This window comes from Bos indicus x Bos taurus, chromosome 5 (genome assembly GCF_003369695.1).
Source record: "Bos indicus x Bos taurus breed Angus x Brahman F1 hybrid chromosome 5, Bos_hybrid_MaternalHap_v2.0, whole genome shotgun sequence".
NCBI classification, from domain to species: Eukaryota; Metazoa; Chordata; class Mammalia; order Artiodactyla; family Bovidae; genus Bos; species Bos indicus x Bos taurus.
The window spans coordinates 95,132,459-95,148,618 of NC_040080.1; the positions used below are offsets into that span (position 1 = coordinate 95,132,459).

At 34.9% G+C, this 16,160-nt stretch overlaps 1 protein-coding gene across 1 annotated transcript in view; it reads right to left on the reverse strand.

Annotated features, from left to right (window-relative positions):
• Positions 1–348: 348 nt before the first annotated feature.
• METAP2 (methionyl aminopeptidase 2) overlaps positions 349–16,160 on the reverse strand; it is a 30,752-nt gene continuing 14,940 nt past the window's right edge. Inside the window, exons 4-11 of the mRNA XM_027543122.1 lie at positions 15,020–15,122; positions 8,589–8,750; positions 7,690–7,871; positions 6,832–6,926; positions 6,491–6,587; positions 2,332–2,435; positions 1,711–1,826; positions 349–1,028 (exon numbers count right to left, since the gene is read on the reverse strand). Coding sequence (XP_027398923.1) covers positions 776–1,028; positions 1,711–1,826; positions 2,332–2,435; positions 6,491–6,587; positions 6,832–6,926; positions 7,690–7,871; positions 8,589–8,750; positions 15,020–15,122 — 1,112 coding nt within the window. The 3' untranslated portion in view covers positions 349–775. The remainder of the gene's footprint in view (positions 1,029–1,710; positions 1,827–2,331; positions 2,436–6,490; positions 6,588–6,831; positions 6,927–7,689; positions 7,872–8,588; positions 8,751–15,019; positions 15,123–16,160) is intronic.

The window sequence follows — 16,160 nt, forward strand, 5'->3', positions numbered from 1 at the left end:
CTACTACCACTGGACAAAGGATCTAAATGTTGAGATGCTAGTAAATCAAGGTTTTAAGTTGGCACAATGTTCCTACTAAGTTATGTTTTAATTATATCTTTCTAATATCAAGGGGTTAAATGAAAGACAAGCATTAATACTGTCCTAAAAAAAGTAAAGGCAAAATATTCCTAGAGCTGTATATTAACTTATGAAAATTGTCCTCCCACTTTATGTATGTATAGTTCTTGTTTTAGCCACTCAGTCAGAATAAAACTTTCAGTGTGAGGGTCAAAAGGCTCTACGTTTTCCTACATTATACTATGCTAAACTATTTCCTATACAGAATTACAACCACAGACATTGAAATATAGCTCTCAGATCTGAAAATGTCTTTATTTTTTAGAAAATGGATTCCAGGAAGGTTAAAAAGCAATACCAGAGGGTATATAGGCGCAGAACTGGATGTAGTAATTCAAAGCATTCAATTAAGAATATGGCAATATAAATATCTGAAAAGCATCTCTTAGGTGTTTGAAACAAAATGTAGAAGTCATTCCTAACTATTTGGAGCTTTACAGACAGAAAATGGTTAACATTTCAAAGTCCTGGAAGCTTTTTCCTTGGTTAATGGCATTAAATGGTTTGCCTTTGATCAAATTCCTTCCTTTTTAAACATGGATAAAAGTATTACATAAGTCCACTGTTAAGACAACATGTTGCAAATTAAATCTGGTATAATGTATTCCAACAAAGCTTAGAAAATAAAAGGTGTTGCGGTGGCTTTGGACTAAGTTTAATAGTCATCTCCTCGGCTGACAACTTCTTTACATGTTGGACGCAAAAGTATGGTGTGTTCAAACTGTGCTGTATATGATCCTTTAATGTCACATAATGGTGGATATGGGTCTACAATGCCCAAGTCACACAGATTCTTCAGAGCCATCAAGTATTTACTTTCTCCCAAACGATCCAGCCATCTGCGGCAGAAGGCAAGAGTGCCAAAGTTTTCATTGATGACATTTAACAAGTGTTTTGTTCTTGGAAGCCTAAGAGAAAAGTGAAAGATTAATAGTTGGCTAATAAGTTACCAACTCATTTCCCCCATTAAGGAAAACTCAGAACTATGACTTTACTTAGTAATTAAAGTTCAAAAAACTCTCTCTGCTGCCTCTTTCAACTTCCAAAAACCAGACTGTAGAATACTCAATTACAGATGGCAGATGGAGAGGAGACCAGATGAAGGTTATCTTATATTTATATGTCTATGTATGCAGTGTTAAATTTCAAGTACAAACTTATCAATAATATTAAGGTGGGAATTCCCCTTTTGGGGGGAATTTCAGCATCAAACTGAAAAAGATCTGATCATAAAGAAGATGCTTCAATCATATCCAAAAGTTTTTAAAAAGTAAATAAAAATACAAAGTTTACCAACGGCAAAAACAGTAACAAAAACCTAGGAATGCCAGCAAAATAATAATCTGTAATTATTACAATTATTGGAAACAAGATATGAAGAGAATACTTAGATCATTTCATCTCAGTTAACATTTCTAATAGGGCTTCTTTTTTTTTTTTGCTGAATTATAGAAATTGTTTACAGACTATTGTTAGGCTACAGAACTGTGCATTTATGAATGTACCACTGTGGATGTCCATCACACATTTTAAAATGCTGTTAACTGGGAAGAGAAACTCATCAATCTTATAAAACGAATAGCCTCTCACCTTATTGGCACATGTCCAACATCAAAATTTTTCATGTAATGTGAACATTCCATATCATCATGAACCACACCTTTTCCTGTGCTACCAAAGGTTTCAATGGCATATACTTCTCCTTCCTAAAAATATATGAGTAAAGGGAAACAAAGAAAAATTGAGAATGAATTAAAATTCCCATCTTAACTTCAGGCTGAGGTATTCCCCAGTTAGTGTAAGAAATCACACACCTGGCAGTCCTTATCTGCCTTTTCCTGATTTACCTCCTTAGCACTTTTGATCTCTGTGTTGTCTATTAGAACGTAGATTTTACATGAGCAGGAAATTTTGCTCACTACTATTATACATCTCAGTGCCTACTAAAGAGACTGGTACCAACAAGATGCTCAATAAATAATCAAGTATCGACTAAACCTCTGACATGCCTCACTTGCACAGCAAATTGAGCCCCAGTGTGACCAGACACAACCTGCACACTCACACAGCCCAATTCCTGTTGGGGTTAGTATCAGTGGCAAGTTAATTTTGCTCAACTACTATATACTCAACTACTACTAGCTTCATAGTTCAGAAGAAAAAGAAAAGTCAAAATGCTTGACAGAAGAATAGTGCTAATGGCATACGTACCTCCATTCTTGTTGCCTCTCCTCCTTTCACAATGGGCACTGTTTTCCCAGCATGTATTCTATATGGCCCAATTGAATGTCCATTTAGATTACGGATTGGTTTCACTGGCATAATAGAAAAAAAATGTATTCAGGGTTTCAAGGCACAAACAGATCTCTTGGCCTTTGGTATAGAGTTCAAGCATTTACTTAAAAATCAGGTTTGGTGCTACTAAATAACCCCACGTTAGTGGTCTGGTGGTTTAGTCGCTAAGTTGTGTCCAACTCTTGTGACCCCATGAACTGTAGCCTACCAGGCTCCTCTGTCCATGGGATTTTCCAAGCAAGAATACTGGGAGTGGGTTGCCATATCCTTCTCCAGGGCATCTTCCCAACCCAGGGATCAAACCTGGGTCTCCTGCGTTGCAGGTGGATTCTTTACCAGCTGAGCTACCAGAAAGCCCAACCCCACATTAAGATAGTTAAATACAAACTGGAAAACTAGAGGGTTATCAAGTTATTTATTGCAATGTTACAGATTAAAAACCAGGAGTAGGGAAAATAATGGAAAAAGAATAAATTATGTGATGAGGACATAATGGGGGTCTATCTATGGACCATCTACAATCCATCTAGGCATATGATATCATGTATATAAGCATTACAAACAAGAAAAATATGTATTATTATGGTTATGAACCAAAAGGTAATTTGAAAATGAGGATTGTGTCAAAACGACAGTATTAAGAAACCCTAAATTTTATTATTACATCAACATTTCAAGTGGTAAAAAAGAAAATCGACACAACCCAAAGTCCTAGAATCAATGACAGAATAAACAAACTGTGAGTATCTTTACACAGTGGAACACTTATTCAACAATAAAAATGAAAAGCTAGGGATATACTGACCTGAGATACAACCAAATGAACAAAAGGCACAATTATATAGATATGGTGCAATCCTATAGATATACACGTACACATAACAATTCAAAATTAAGCATAATATACTAAATGTTTAGGGATGCATAATTAGGTAAAGATAAAAGGAAATGCAAATCTTTAGACAATGGCTTATTTGAAGAAGTCTTATGTAACCAAGAAGGGGTATATAAAGCTGGGGGGCTTCTGTAACGGCAATATTCTATTTCTCAAGGGGTGAGGTAACATAACTTTTACAATTGTTTAATTCAAGTTTTTAAATTGTGTGTATTTTCAGTTTTTGTTATATTCCACAATAGAAACTTTAAAAAAAAATCTAGTTCTACAGTATTAGAATTTTCTACAGAATCCAGTGTGAGTTACCTTTCTTCTAGGGCAGAACTAGGTAGCAAGAGTTTGTTATTTTTCCCCCAAATTTTTAGCAATGATAAGCATATTACAAATTTAGGGGTGGTGCAGAAAAATAAGACTCTCAGTTGGCTTTTTAAAAAAGTCTTCCTTATAAAAATGACAAGCTAAATGTGCTTTAAAATTCAGCAAGCATTACTATTCCCCAAGACCAAACAAACTGACCCCCTAGACCAACCAAAAACACATTTAAAAACATTTCTTAGCTATCCCAACCTAACACATATAACCAAGTTACACAGAAGAAGCAGGGCTCAAGGTATACAGGCTGTGGACAGTGGCAGGCTGATTCTGGAATCAACAGCTATCACGGTTATTTTCTAATTCTATAGTTTCCACTCCCTTGATGGCCTAGCCTGGTTCTGTTACGTGGTTTAGGGAAATTGCTTCTTAAAGTTCAGCCTGTAGTCCATTTCTTCATGTTCTAAATGTCATGATCTGTCTATACTCTTTCTGCTTAAATTAGTAAAAATGAATTCTGCTACCCTCAACTAAGAACCAGAGAAGGCAGTGGTAACCCACTCCAGTACTCTTGCCTGGAAAATCCCATGGATGGAGGAGCCTGGTAGGCTATGGTCCATGGGGTCGCTAAGAGTCAGAAAAGACTGAGCGACTTCACTTTCACTTTTCACTTTCATGCACTGGAGAAGGAAATGGCAACCCACTCCAGTGTTCTTGCCTGGAGAGTCCCAGTGATGGGGGAGCCTGGTGGGCTGCCATCTATGGGGTTGCACAGAGTCGGAGACAACTGAAGCAACTTAGCAGCAGCAGCAGCTAAGAACCCTGATCAATACAATAACTGACAAAAGAAAAAAAAAAAGCAGATGCTGAAAGAATAGAACCTAAAATGCTGTACCGGCTTAGTGGAAGAGGTAAGAATGTAGATATTAAAGATTTCAACATTTCACCCTGGAAACTGTTATGTGGTGACTAAACCTTAAGTCAAACTGTCACCTACTGTGCCTTGAAAGGCAGACCACATTCCAACCAAGGTTGTAGAATAAGGAGAAAATGGAAGGGAAAGATAATGTGAGAGAAACTTAAGTATTATTTGTTGCGGGACCAATCCCAAAACTGGGGGTGGGAAACAACAACTATTTTTTAAATACTAATAAATTCCAGGCATGTCGTAAGATTAACATTTCTCAAAAACAAAACAAAAAACATGGTATCATGAATACTATTACAGTCAAAGTTATAGATGTTATCTAAAGATGGTACTGATGAGCCTAACTGCAGAGCAGCAATGGAGACACAGACACAGAGAACACTTACGGACACAGCTGCAGGGGGGAGGAAGGAGAGGGTGAGATGGATGAAGAGAGTAACATGGAAACATATATTACCATATGTAAAACAGACAGCCAGTGGGAATTTGCTGTATGAGTCAGGGAACTCAAACCAGGGCTAGATAACAACCTAGAAGGGTAGGGTGAAGGGGGTAGGAGGGATGTTCAAGTAGGAGCGGAAATGGGTAAACCTATGGCTGATTCATGTTGATGTTTGGTAGAAACCAACACAATACTGTAAAGCAATTAATCCCTCAATTAAAAATAAATACATTAAAAAAATTTTTTAACCAAAAAATAAAAAGAAGTTATCTAAGCTCAAAGATAGACTTGCCTAACTCCAAAGCAAGTTTTCTTCATTAGCTCTTAACACCTCTCATCCATGTGTGAGAAGCCTTAAGAATTTTTCATGTGGGACCTCCCTGGTGGTGCAGTGGGTAAGAATCCTCCTGCCAATGCAAGGGACATGGGTTCTATCTCTGGGCCAGGAAGATTCCACATGCCATGGAGCAGTTAAGCCCGAGAGTCACAAATACTGAAGCCTGCACGCCTAGAGCCTGTGCTGCGTAACAAGAGAAGCCACCACAATGAGAAGCCAGTATACCGCAATAAAGCTTGCAGGCAGCAACGAAAACTCACTGCAACCAAAAAAAAACAAGTAAAAATTAATAAAAATTAAAAAAAAAGTTTTTTAAAGAATTTGTTATTTGTACAGATGTTCATAGGTTTAAGGATCTGCAAGAGAGCAACAAGGACAGGCACCATCAAGCCTTACAGGAAAGAAACACTGGGCGGTTGGGAGAGACACCCCAGTCCAAAAGTATCAGCAGGGGAATGCAAAGGACACTGAATGATATGAGTTTCCTGAGGGGCAAGGAGCATGAGAGTCTCCATGCTTCCTCAGACTACAAGGAAGAGTAGCGATTTGGTTAAAGGAAATGTAGGAAATATTCCACAGGGAAGTTCTTAAGAGACACAGAGAGCAATGAGCATAGATTAGGAAGGAGAATGGTGGCTGGAAAGTGGTTGGATAGACCCTGGGAAGTGGAGAAAGGCTAGACTGACAACACCAGAATGCACAATGACTCTGGGATTGTGTAGATTGGCAATGGCTGTGAAAGACTAGACAGCAAAGGGAATAAACATTAAAGGAAGGGATTAACACAAGGAATTAATTGGTCTCTAAATTTTGAATTCAACATAAAAATAGAGGGGAGGAGTCATCAATGGAAACGGCCTCTTACTTCTGCCTGAGCCTTGTAACTAGTCACAGAAAATCTAGCCTACGTCTGGTCACCCTGGGATAAATCCTCCCTTGTCTTAACAGCAACCAGAGTAGACTAACAGTTCCCAGCAACTAGCTACCACAGAACTCCTACCACGAACAGGCCATTTCCCTTGTTTCCCCTCTTTATATTCTCAATTTCCAAGAGAGAAAGATACAGCAGCTGACCCAAAGAAAGCACTCAACACCATCTTGCAAAATTATTTCTGCCAAATTAAGACATTTCAAAATAAGATGCATTTTTAGATAACATACCTTGATATGTCTTCCCATCTATTTCAACTTCATAGGATTCCATAACTTCTTGGATAGCCTCACCAACATCACAGAGACGAACATCAATTCCGGCACACTAAGAATAGAATCACATATACTCTGTTACTCAAGGTAGAGAATTTTACAGGAACTTTCTAATATCTTAAAATAAGGGACAATCAGAAATAACTTCACCTATAAAAGCCTTCCATACACTGTACTACAATAACTCACTTAAAACCCTAGGGGTGGTACACCAGTCTTACATAACCCGAAGTCCTTAAACAGGCTATAAAGTGCTCAAAATATATTAAATGAGATGGTGCTTACAGTTCACATACCTTTATTCCAGTGTTAGTGGCATCTTTGACAGCTTTTAATAATGTATCATATTTGGGATTAAAAGTGACAGTAAAAGCACAATCGATAATCCTACCTGAAAGAGAAAATTTGTGTTTAATTATCAGTTAGTCATATTACCTACTTTATAGCATCTACATTATTAATTAACCTTGCTAATTAACAGAAAAACAAAATGATGGGCTCTAATGAAAGCAGAACTTCAAGTCCCTAGACAGCATTCATAATCAATGTTTCAAAATGACAAAATTAATTCCAGGGTTACTTCAAGAAAGCACCAATTCAGTACTCACCAGGCAGTTATACAAAAATAAAAACAAATCAAACTGAGAAAGCCTGGAGAACTAAGTAGCACAAGTGGGCAGAGAAAATGTACAGGTCCATAGAACACTAACCACCAATCCAGCTTCTCCAGCTTAGGAAGACCTCAAGTGTTTAAATCTAAGCTTTGCTTTCTCACCTGTTAAGTGAAAGTAAAAGGTACTTACCTAACAAGGGTGTGTAGGAAAGAATTGAGAAAAACTAACAATTATGTACAAAGGTTGGTAAACTCAAAGGTTCTGAGTAAATGTTTACTGTTATTATATGAATAAAAAAGTTTGAAAGACCTGAATGAAGATGTAAGATTCTATTTTTCAATCCTTGCTATAATAGGTAACAAACCTAAATTACCCAACAGTTTTCACTGAATTCCATTAAGTAGTATGCTTTGACATAAATCTCAAAATCTGCCTCAACGTATTAATAACTCGACTGAAAAGTGAGACATCAAAAAGGGAAAATGTTCAAAGAGTTCAATATCTACAGCCCTACCCAAGGAATTATTTCTAAGAACTCACCACTTATATGTGTTCCAAAGTCTATCTTACAGATGTCATCATACTGTAATACTGTTGTGTCACCAGCATTGGGAGTATAATGGGCAGCACAGTTATTCAGAGAACACCCAGTAGGAAATGCCAGGCCTGCGTTTAATCCATTCTCTTTTATTAACTTTCGTGAACAGTCTTCCAACTTCTCACTAAAAAAAGAGAAAGGAACTTCTTTACTTTTACATTCTTACCCTTGATGTACCTTACAGCTCATCAAGTTCAGAAAGCTGACTGAAACTCTTACTTTCTGGGAGTGATCTGAGCACCTTCTGGATGCAACTAAGTAACAGTTCTCCAACTAAATAACTACTATGAAAACAGTTCATCTCTAAAAAAATACAGAGAATTTAATCCACTAGAAAAACATGATCCACTTTCAACTTAATTTATCAGGAAATATGACTCCTGACTTAGACTAAAGGCTGATTACATTTTTCTCAATGTTGCAAGTTTTAAAAATTCTTAAGATCAGAGAATTAAGTTGCCCTACAGCTAATTATTTCTCAAGGGGAAAACTGGAGAAATAATCACTTTCTTCATTGCATTATAAAGGTTTTGTGTCCCAGGATTTTAATTTACCATCACTTGTTGGCTAGCAAAATAACAGGTTTTCAAACAGAAAATAAGAGCCAGGAATGTGTGCACTTGTACATATGAGAACACGAGTACAGAACAGGGTGGATGAGACACAAACACCCTCTACGGTTTCCTCAGTACATCAGCACTATAAGGATTACACAAGGTATTTCTAGAACCTTCACTTTAAGATCTTTGGCAAGGCAGTAATGAAAGACAAACATAAACTTGAAGAGTTAGAGCTAAAAAAACTTTTTTATCACATTCTTACAAAAACATATTCCTTTTACCAGATTTCTATCATTGTCATCCCAGGCTTGATCCAGCTCATAACATATTTTCTAACTTGTCGATGTGCTTCTGCAGCTTCTCGAAAATCATTCCAAATCTCTTCACTAGCTTGATCTAATGCTTTCTTTTCTTCACTTGTAGTTCTCCAAGCAGCTGTTCGCCTTTATAGTATGCATAGTATAGCATTAGTTATTTAAGAAACAGCAAAATAAGCATAATAGCTGAGCGATAAAATACACTAAGATATTCCAGGCAAAAAATTACATACTCAGATTTTTATTAAAAGTCAGCAAAGTTTCTGAAATACAAGTACCCACACAGTTACAACCAAGCCAAATCAAGTTAAACCTTCTGTAAGACTCTTAGAAAAAAAGTCATTCTTTCACTCCAGGTATTATGAATTTTAAAGGTGAACCAAATATTAGCATTTAACTTCACCAACAGGGCATGCACTAAACCCAAAGACTTGACTTGGCAATCTGCATATACCTTCCTCAAAACATAAATTATATGCTTTTGTAGGATTTTTCTAACTTTATACATACATAAAACATCTTCCTCGAAGGAGATGGCTCATATTCTAAAACTGCTAGGGTAACTGATTTTTATATTCAGTATTTGGGAATGAAGAGATCTACTGACTCCCTTTTTAAGTAGTACATTTCAAAAACAGTAACTTTTCAAATAAAAGTCTTTTGTTTTTATAGTTTTCACAGATTCTTAACCAATACTGAATACAGAATTCACAAGTCAGTGATCACTGAAGTAAACATTATACTTAGTATAAGAGTGATGCCTTCAAGACATAATTTTTATTTGCCTCAAAGTTAGTGGTCAGCAAACTACAGCCTGCAGGCAAATCCAGCCTGGCACCTATTTTGTAAATAAAACCGTTCTGTGACACAGCTATGCCCATTTATTTACATATCATCCATAGCTACTTTCATGCTCAACAGCAATGAATTAATACTCAAGACCTAAAATATTTTCAATCTGAGTCTCTGTAAGAGCTTACCCAACTGCTTTAAACTGCCGCCCGCTAAAATAGTGACTCAAAATGCTTTGAGTTTTTTTACGTGTCAACATCAAGTTCACTATGATTACTTCCTATTGCAGCAGCAGCTACCTGTGCCAACATCTACTACCTCTGATTTGCTACACAGGCCCAAAGGAGCTGTCCTATGTGAAACCTGGAGTATTTAAGAATCACCGAGGCTTCTTTAGCTGTTTACTGTTTGGAAATACATTTTGGATCTATGTACTGATATTTTCAGAAAACTGAAATATTACAGTACCACCAGTTTAAGGTCAGTTTTAAACCCATTACATACTTAATCAGTCTAGCCTTTTCTCTCCCACAAGTCCAAATCTCTTCCCTGAAAACCAGGAACCCAAATGTTCTAAGAATAAATCATTCTTAGGCACAAGAGTACTGGCTTTATTTTCAGATAATTCTGGCACATACAGCTACAGCCATACCTGGCAGCAAAGGCTGAAGCATCTTTTGCTTCAAAAGCCAAAGATTTTAAGGAAAGCAAAAGTATGAGCTACTATTTACTCTACAGTGGTAAGACAAAAGGCTACATCCACAGGGAACTGATGGATATCATGTATTCAGGGCAATGAAAACAGAATTGGTCATTATGAATTCCCAATTTCTTCTCAATCCAACTGTTAAGATTCTTCAAAGTGATTTCTTACAGGTTAAAACATAAGTTTAATTAAATTTCAAAAGATATTTGACATTTTACAATTAGAACATGATACAATAAGATCCCCAATATGGAAGTCAACAGATCTCGAGACTATCTTACACTTCTGAAAGGCTGCATGGCTGACTCTTGAAGCAGTGGATTCTTCACAAGATTATGTAATGTTCTGCATTGTTAGTAAAGAACTATTGATCAAAAACTGAATTTAAATAAACTATTTTGCTAAGTCTTGAGTTCAAGATGAAAGTCATTAGAGATATCAGAGAACCTACTGTCAGGGTCTATAATTTTAATTCAAGGTCCAAGTGAAAGAGAAAATATGAAGGAGTCTCCCTTTTCTTAAATTTGATTTTTTGACATTCAGTTTACTTAACAAAAACTTATAAATAAAATTAAAATATCATTCTAAGTCATAACAAATATTTTAGAAAGGAATTAATTAAACTGACAGATGACATATGCTTTTTCACAAAATTATGTCTGCAAAACAAAACTATCAAAACAGTTGCTTGCCAGACAATCTTTACAGGAAATGTTTATAGAATATGTAAATTCTTCACACCTCTTTGATTTCGGAGTCTTATTTTATCATTTTTATTAGTGGATTGTTAAAAGCAGAAAAAATAGAAGATCAAAAGACACAAAGGTATCTGAAAGGCTCCTCTATCCATGGGATCCTCCACGCAAGAATACTGGAGTGGGTTGCCATTCCCTTCTCCAGGGGATCTTCCTGACCCAGGGACTGAACTCAGGTCTCCCGCATTGCAGACAGATTCTTTACCATCTGAGCCACTATTTGCATTTTAAGGTACTACATGCCACATTTACCAAAACCATTTAAAAATGCGTATCTTTTTAAAACACATGTCGTTAGCCCAGAAAAAATTAAGCACTCATGCTGAGATCAACTCCTTCCTGTGAAAAGTGGTATTTAATGAGAAAAAGAGGAAATTCCCTGGTAGGCCAGTGTTTAGAACTCTCCGCTCTCCACTGCCAAGGGCCTGGGTTCATTCCCTGGTCAGGGAACTAAGATTCCACAAGCCATACAGCTTGGCAGGAAAAAAAAAAAAAAGCGTGTTTACACTGCCTATGAGAAGAGAGTACAGTTGGTTCCTAACTATAGTTAGTAAAGGAAAATTCTTCTTCAGAATAATGTCAACAAATAAGTGTAGAAAGAATGTCAGAATTAGACATTCACCATTCTGAAGTCCTCATAAAATAACTGACAAAGCAAGGATCATCAACAGATATTAAAATAATTAAGATTGTTTAAAAAAAAAGAATATTCTAACAGTACCCTACAGATTACTTAGAAACTGCAAAAAGAATTTTAAATAAGAAACAGCTGGCTATAACCACATTAACCAAGTGATCAAATAAGGTAAAACTCATAGCAGACAGTAAACTGATTTTAATTCACAGGCAGATTTATGAAAATTTTTATTTTCTTTTTTGCTTATCTATATTTCCTAATTGTACGACAATGAATATGTATTGCTTGGATAATTAACAAATGTCCCAAAAAACTGCCTACTGAATTTAGAAATATAAATCAAGAATTTCAAATAATTCTTTGTTCCATTTCTAGTGATCCAGAATGAGAAAAATCAGATTCCATTAACATACGAAGATGTTCACAGTAATTTTTCTAGTGGTTGGTTTCAAAAAATTTTAATAACACAGAAAATGCACATAAAATGTTAAAAAAAATTTAAGAGCAACAACCATCCTGGTAAAAACTGATTTCCAAAATCATGAATTTCTACATGTAAGGAAGATGTTCCTAAGGAATGAGATGTTTACATTCTCAAAGTAACTTCCCTAAAATTACCAATTACAAGAGGGAAAAGAATAATGATACACCAAAAGAAACTGAATAATATCTTACCTAAGTGAAAGAAACTGACATCAGGAGCCTGAATATGTGACAACCATGAAAAGGACACAATATCTACTTAATGTAGTAACCCACCCAAAAATGTACAACTCTCAAATACTTCAGAAAAATGGTACATGTATTACTCCAAGAGATATTATAATATAGAATACCTTCCTGTATTATTTGAAAAACAGAAGCTACTTTACTTACACAATGTTTAATTTGCATCAGAAAATGACAGCAAAAAAGAAAGGGTAGTTTCTAAGATATACAAAATTTCAATTTTTTCCTTGTATTAAACATTACTTCCAGTTTCCTATTAACAGTGTATTAACAAGTACAGGAAATCAATGGCTTTCTTGTCCTTCAGCAATTAGAAAACAGAAATGGAATTAAAAATATCCCGTTCATATCAGTAACAGAATAAAACCTTTACAAACAAATATAACAAAAAAAGAGGATGTACGTTAAAAAAAAAAAATCAGAATGGGTTGGAAAATATATAATGACATTGGATACTATAATACAACTGTCAATTTTCTGAAACAAATACATAATTATGATGGGATTCCAGTAAGAAGGGCATTTTTCTGTGCATATGTGTGTTAAAACTAAAAATATGACCAAAAGTACCTAAGAAAACTATAAGAATTATGTTTGGTTGGGCTGTATGGCAGAGAAGCACATTCACTCATCAAATTATCAAAATAAATAGTATAGAAATAGACAAAGAGATGAGTGGAACAGAATAAATAATACAGAAATTGGTTCCATTATGCAAGAGAATAGAGTTCCATTACATGAGAGTAGTAGACGGCAAAAGTGCTCATTCAATTAAATAGAACGAAACTACTAAACAAACAACTCTAACACAACTGACTACCCGTTTAAAACAAAATAAAATTAGCACTCCCGACCTTAGACAAAAAAGTCCAGACCAATTCAAGATGTAATAAAACAAAAAAAATAGTTTTGAGAAAATAAGAGACTGCTAAGAACACAAAAGTACAAAATATGAATATATACTGTTATTTAAAATCTTTAAATTTCCGTAAGAGCAAAAGAATAAAACCAATAATCAAAAGACGCTCAAAATCACTAGCAATGTGGGAATCATAAAATACTAATATATTAATTTGGCAATTCCACTCCTGAAGAGCTATCACGTAATAAAACTGCCAGTATATATGGAGATATATATGTGTCTATCCAAACACATATATGTATATATACATATATATGCATAAGTATATGCACATGCCTTATTGCAAATGGTTTATAATGGCAAAAAAAAAAAAAAAACCTGGAGGCAAAGTGAATGCTCAACAATTAAAATGGTGGAATAAAGCACTGTATGATCACACCACAGAATATTATGCAGCCATTCAAAAGAATAACAGAACTTAATAATCAATATTTTGATTGACTTGGAGGGACTTCCAAGATGCAGCCCTGATGAGAAAAGCACAGAGGAGAAAAAAGTGTACCTACAATTCTACTTTTGTACACCAAATAATGACCAAAACACTCTCCTTACACAAGTAGAGAGAGATATACACATACATGAACATAGAAAAACACGGAAGGCTACCTGCTAGGTGGTTACATGGGTCTGGAAGAAAGGGAAGGAAGAGGAAACAAGCAAGCAAAAAAAATAAAAAATAAAAAAGATTATATTAAAAAATAAGTGTGATCACATTGTATGCAACATGAAAATTTAGGTAATTAATACAAAACTCCATGTTTATGACATTCTAAAATGCTTAAGATAGGGCCAGTAACTGATGTATTCAAATTCAAAGAAAAAATGCCCATGCCATAAAACATAACATCATGTTCCTTTCTAACTTTAAAGAAAAACAATGATGTCTTTATATAGGTCAAGGAAACAATGGGACAGTAGAAGCTTTCTTAACCAACTATTGCAACCACTGGATTAACCAATGCTCCTGATTATCCCTATAAATTATATGGACCAATGCCCACTATATTCTGAGTATTAGTGACTGGGTTTCTATTCTGAATAACAGTAGCTAACACTTACTTAATGCTTACTATATGTCTATCACTCTACTAAATAAATACACTAAATATTATTCCTCTCAACAACGCTATGAAGTGCCCATGTTATGGATTAGGATATGAAAGCACAACATGATAAATTACTTGCCCAAGTCACAAACCTAATAAGTGTTAGAACTGGGATTCAAATGTAGATAGTTTGGTCCCAGCATCCAGACTCTTAACTAGTCTGCTAACCAGAAAAAATTTACTCTTTCAGAACACTTCCAAAAATCAAGTGATCTGTGCCCAAACCAGTATAAATCATCTGTACTTGTTACTGCAATGACACAATTTAATTATACATTACTAAAAAGAATTGTTTCTATGAAAACTAAATTGACTACTCAGAGAAGTTTTCAAAAAATACTTCTGTCAAATGGAAATGATTTCAGAAAAAAGATGTAAAGATACAGCCATCAGTCCTCAGATTACTTAATTTTTGCTGTCCACAGAAACTCAAAATGAAATGGACTCACTGCATTATGGATATAGATCACAGGAAAAAAAAAAGTGGAGTCCAATGCAATCTACACTTAAGGATCAACAATGATGAAAAACCAATGCTTGTTTTAAGTTAACTCTTATCAGTAACGATTAACCAACTACTGGTCCCAATCATTTTGGATAAGAGGGCTTCTACTGTATTTTCTCTGAAACAAATTCCTAAGTTTTTTTATTTAGGTAGTAGAGCAAAGTTCCAAGAAAAATTAAATCTGCTTTATTGCTAAGCTACAATTTTTGAAGGTCATACTGGAAGTTATTTTGTGATCCTTACCCATCTTGTGTGGGTGGGTATTCGCATTCTTGTCCTTTGGGAAATACACCATTAGGATACAGGTCACATATTGGAACTGAGGGAGGGTCTGTTTGAACTTTTGCTGTGAGATACAAATAAAGCATTAACTTCTGTAGTTAAAAACAAAATTAAGCAGTTATCATTACAGTTTTTCTCAGTTCCTAATTGGTATTACATGTCCTGACTAAGGAACCTCCTTGTTATCACTTTTACAGTCAAAAACAGAAGATATTTCACCACAGTGGCCACCTTCTCTTATTTACAGTTATTTGGGAATAAAAATATTCAACTCCTCATAATTCCATTATGTATTTAAACAGTATATGCTTTGGCACAAAGAACACTTCTAATGTTTTTGTCTTCATTTACTATACTGGAAATGGAATAGCATACAGAAGAAGCCTTCACAAATAAAAATCAAAGAAGCGACAAGAAAATAAGAAAGAAATCCTACAGCAATAAAATAAAATATAAAGCCATTATGTATTAATAAAACAGGTAAAAAAATTCTTAGAAGGGTATATTACATATAAAAGTTAAAGAATATACATTCTCAGTGCTAAAAGACTTTAGGAACCACATACAAATTTCCAAATACTTGGAAAGTTTCAGTACTTAGCATATTTTTTAAGGATACGTTATTTCCCAAACTATATTCTAAGACACCACTGTTTCAAAATGCTTTTTAAAAAATGTTTAGAGATGTGTCTTCTAAAAGTCTGCATAAGACCTAGTTATATACTTCTTACTCTATGAAGAACAATGCTGTATCCAAGGAATGTCAGGAAGTTAAGTGATTTATACAATAATACATGGCTTTCAATGTATACCTGCAGCATTTACCAACTACCAAGTTGAAGTGTATGGTTATCTTTTGATTATAACCTGACTTATGTTACAGGTTTTTAATCTGAAATTTTAACACATATTTTATGACAATTGAGCCAAATCATTTATCTACAGAACCACTTTTTGGTTCCTTCTTTTAATGGAATACTCAGTATTTCACAAACACTATTTTCCTCTTTTTGAGTAATGTTTAGAATTGTTCTATGGGCAAGTAAACTTGGGAAACACCATTTTAGGTTCCTCCTAAGAGGGAACATTTAGAATTTTGAAA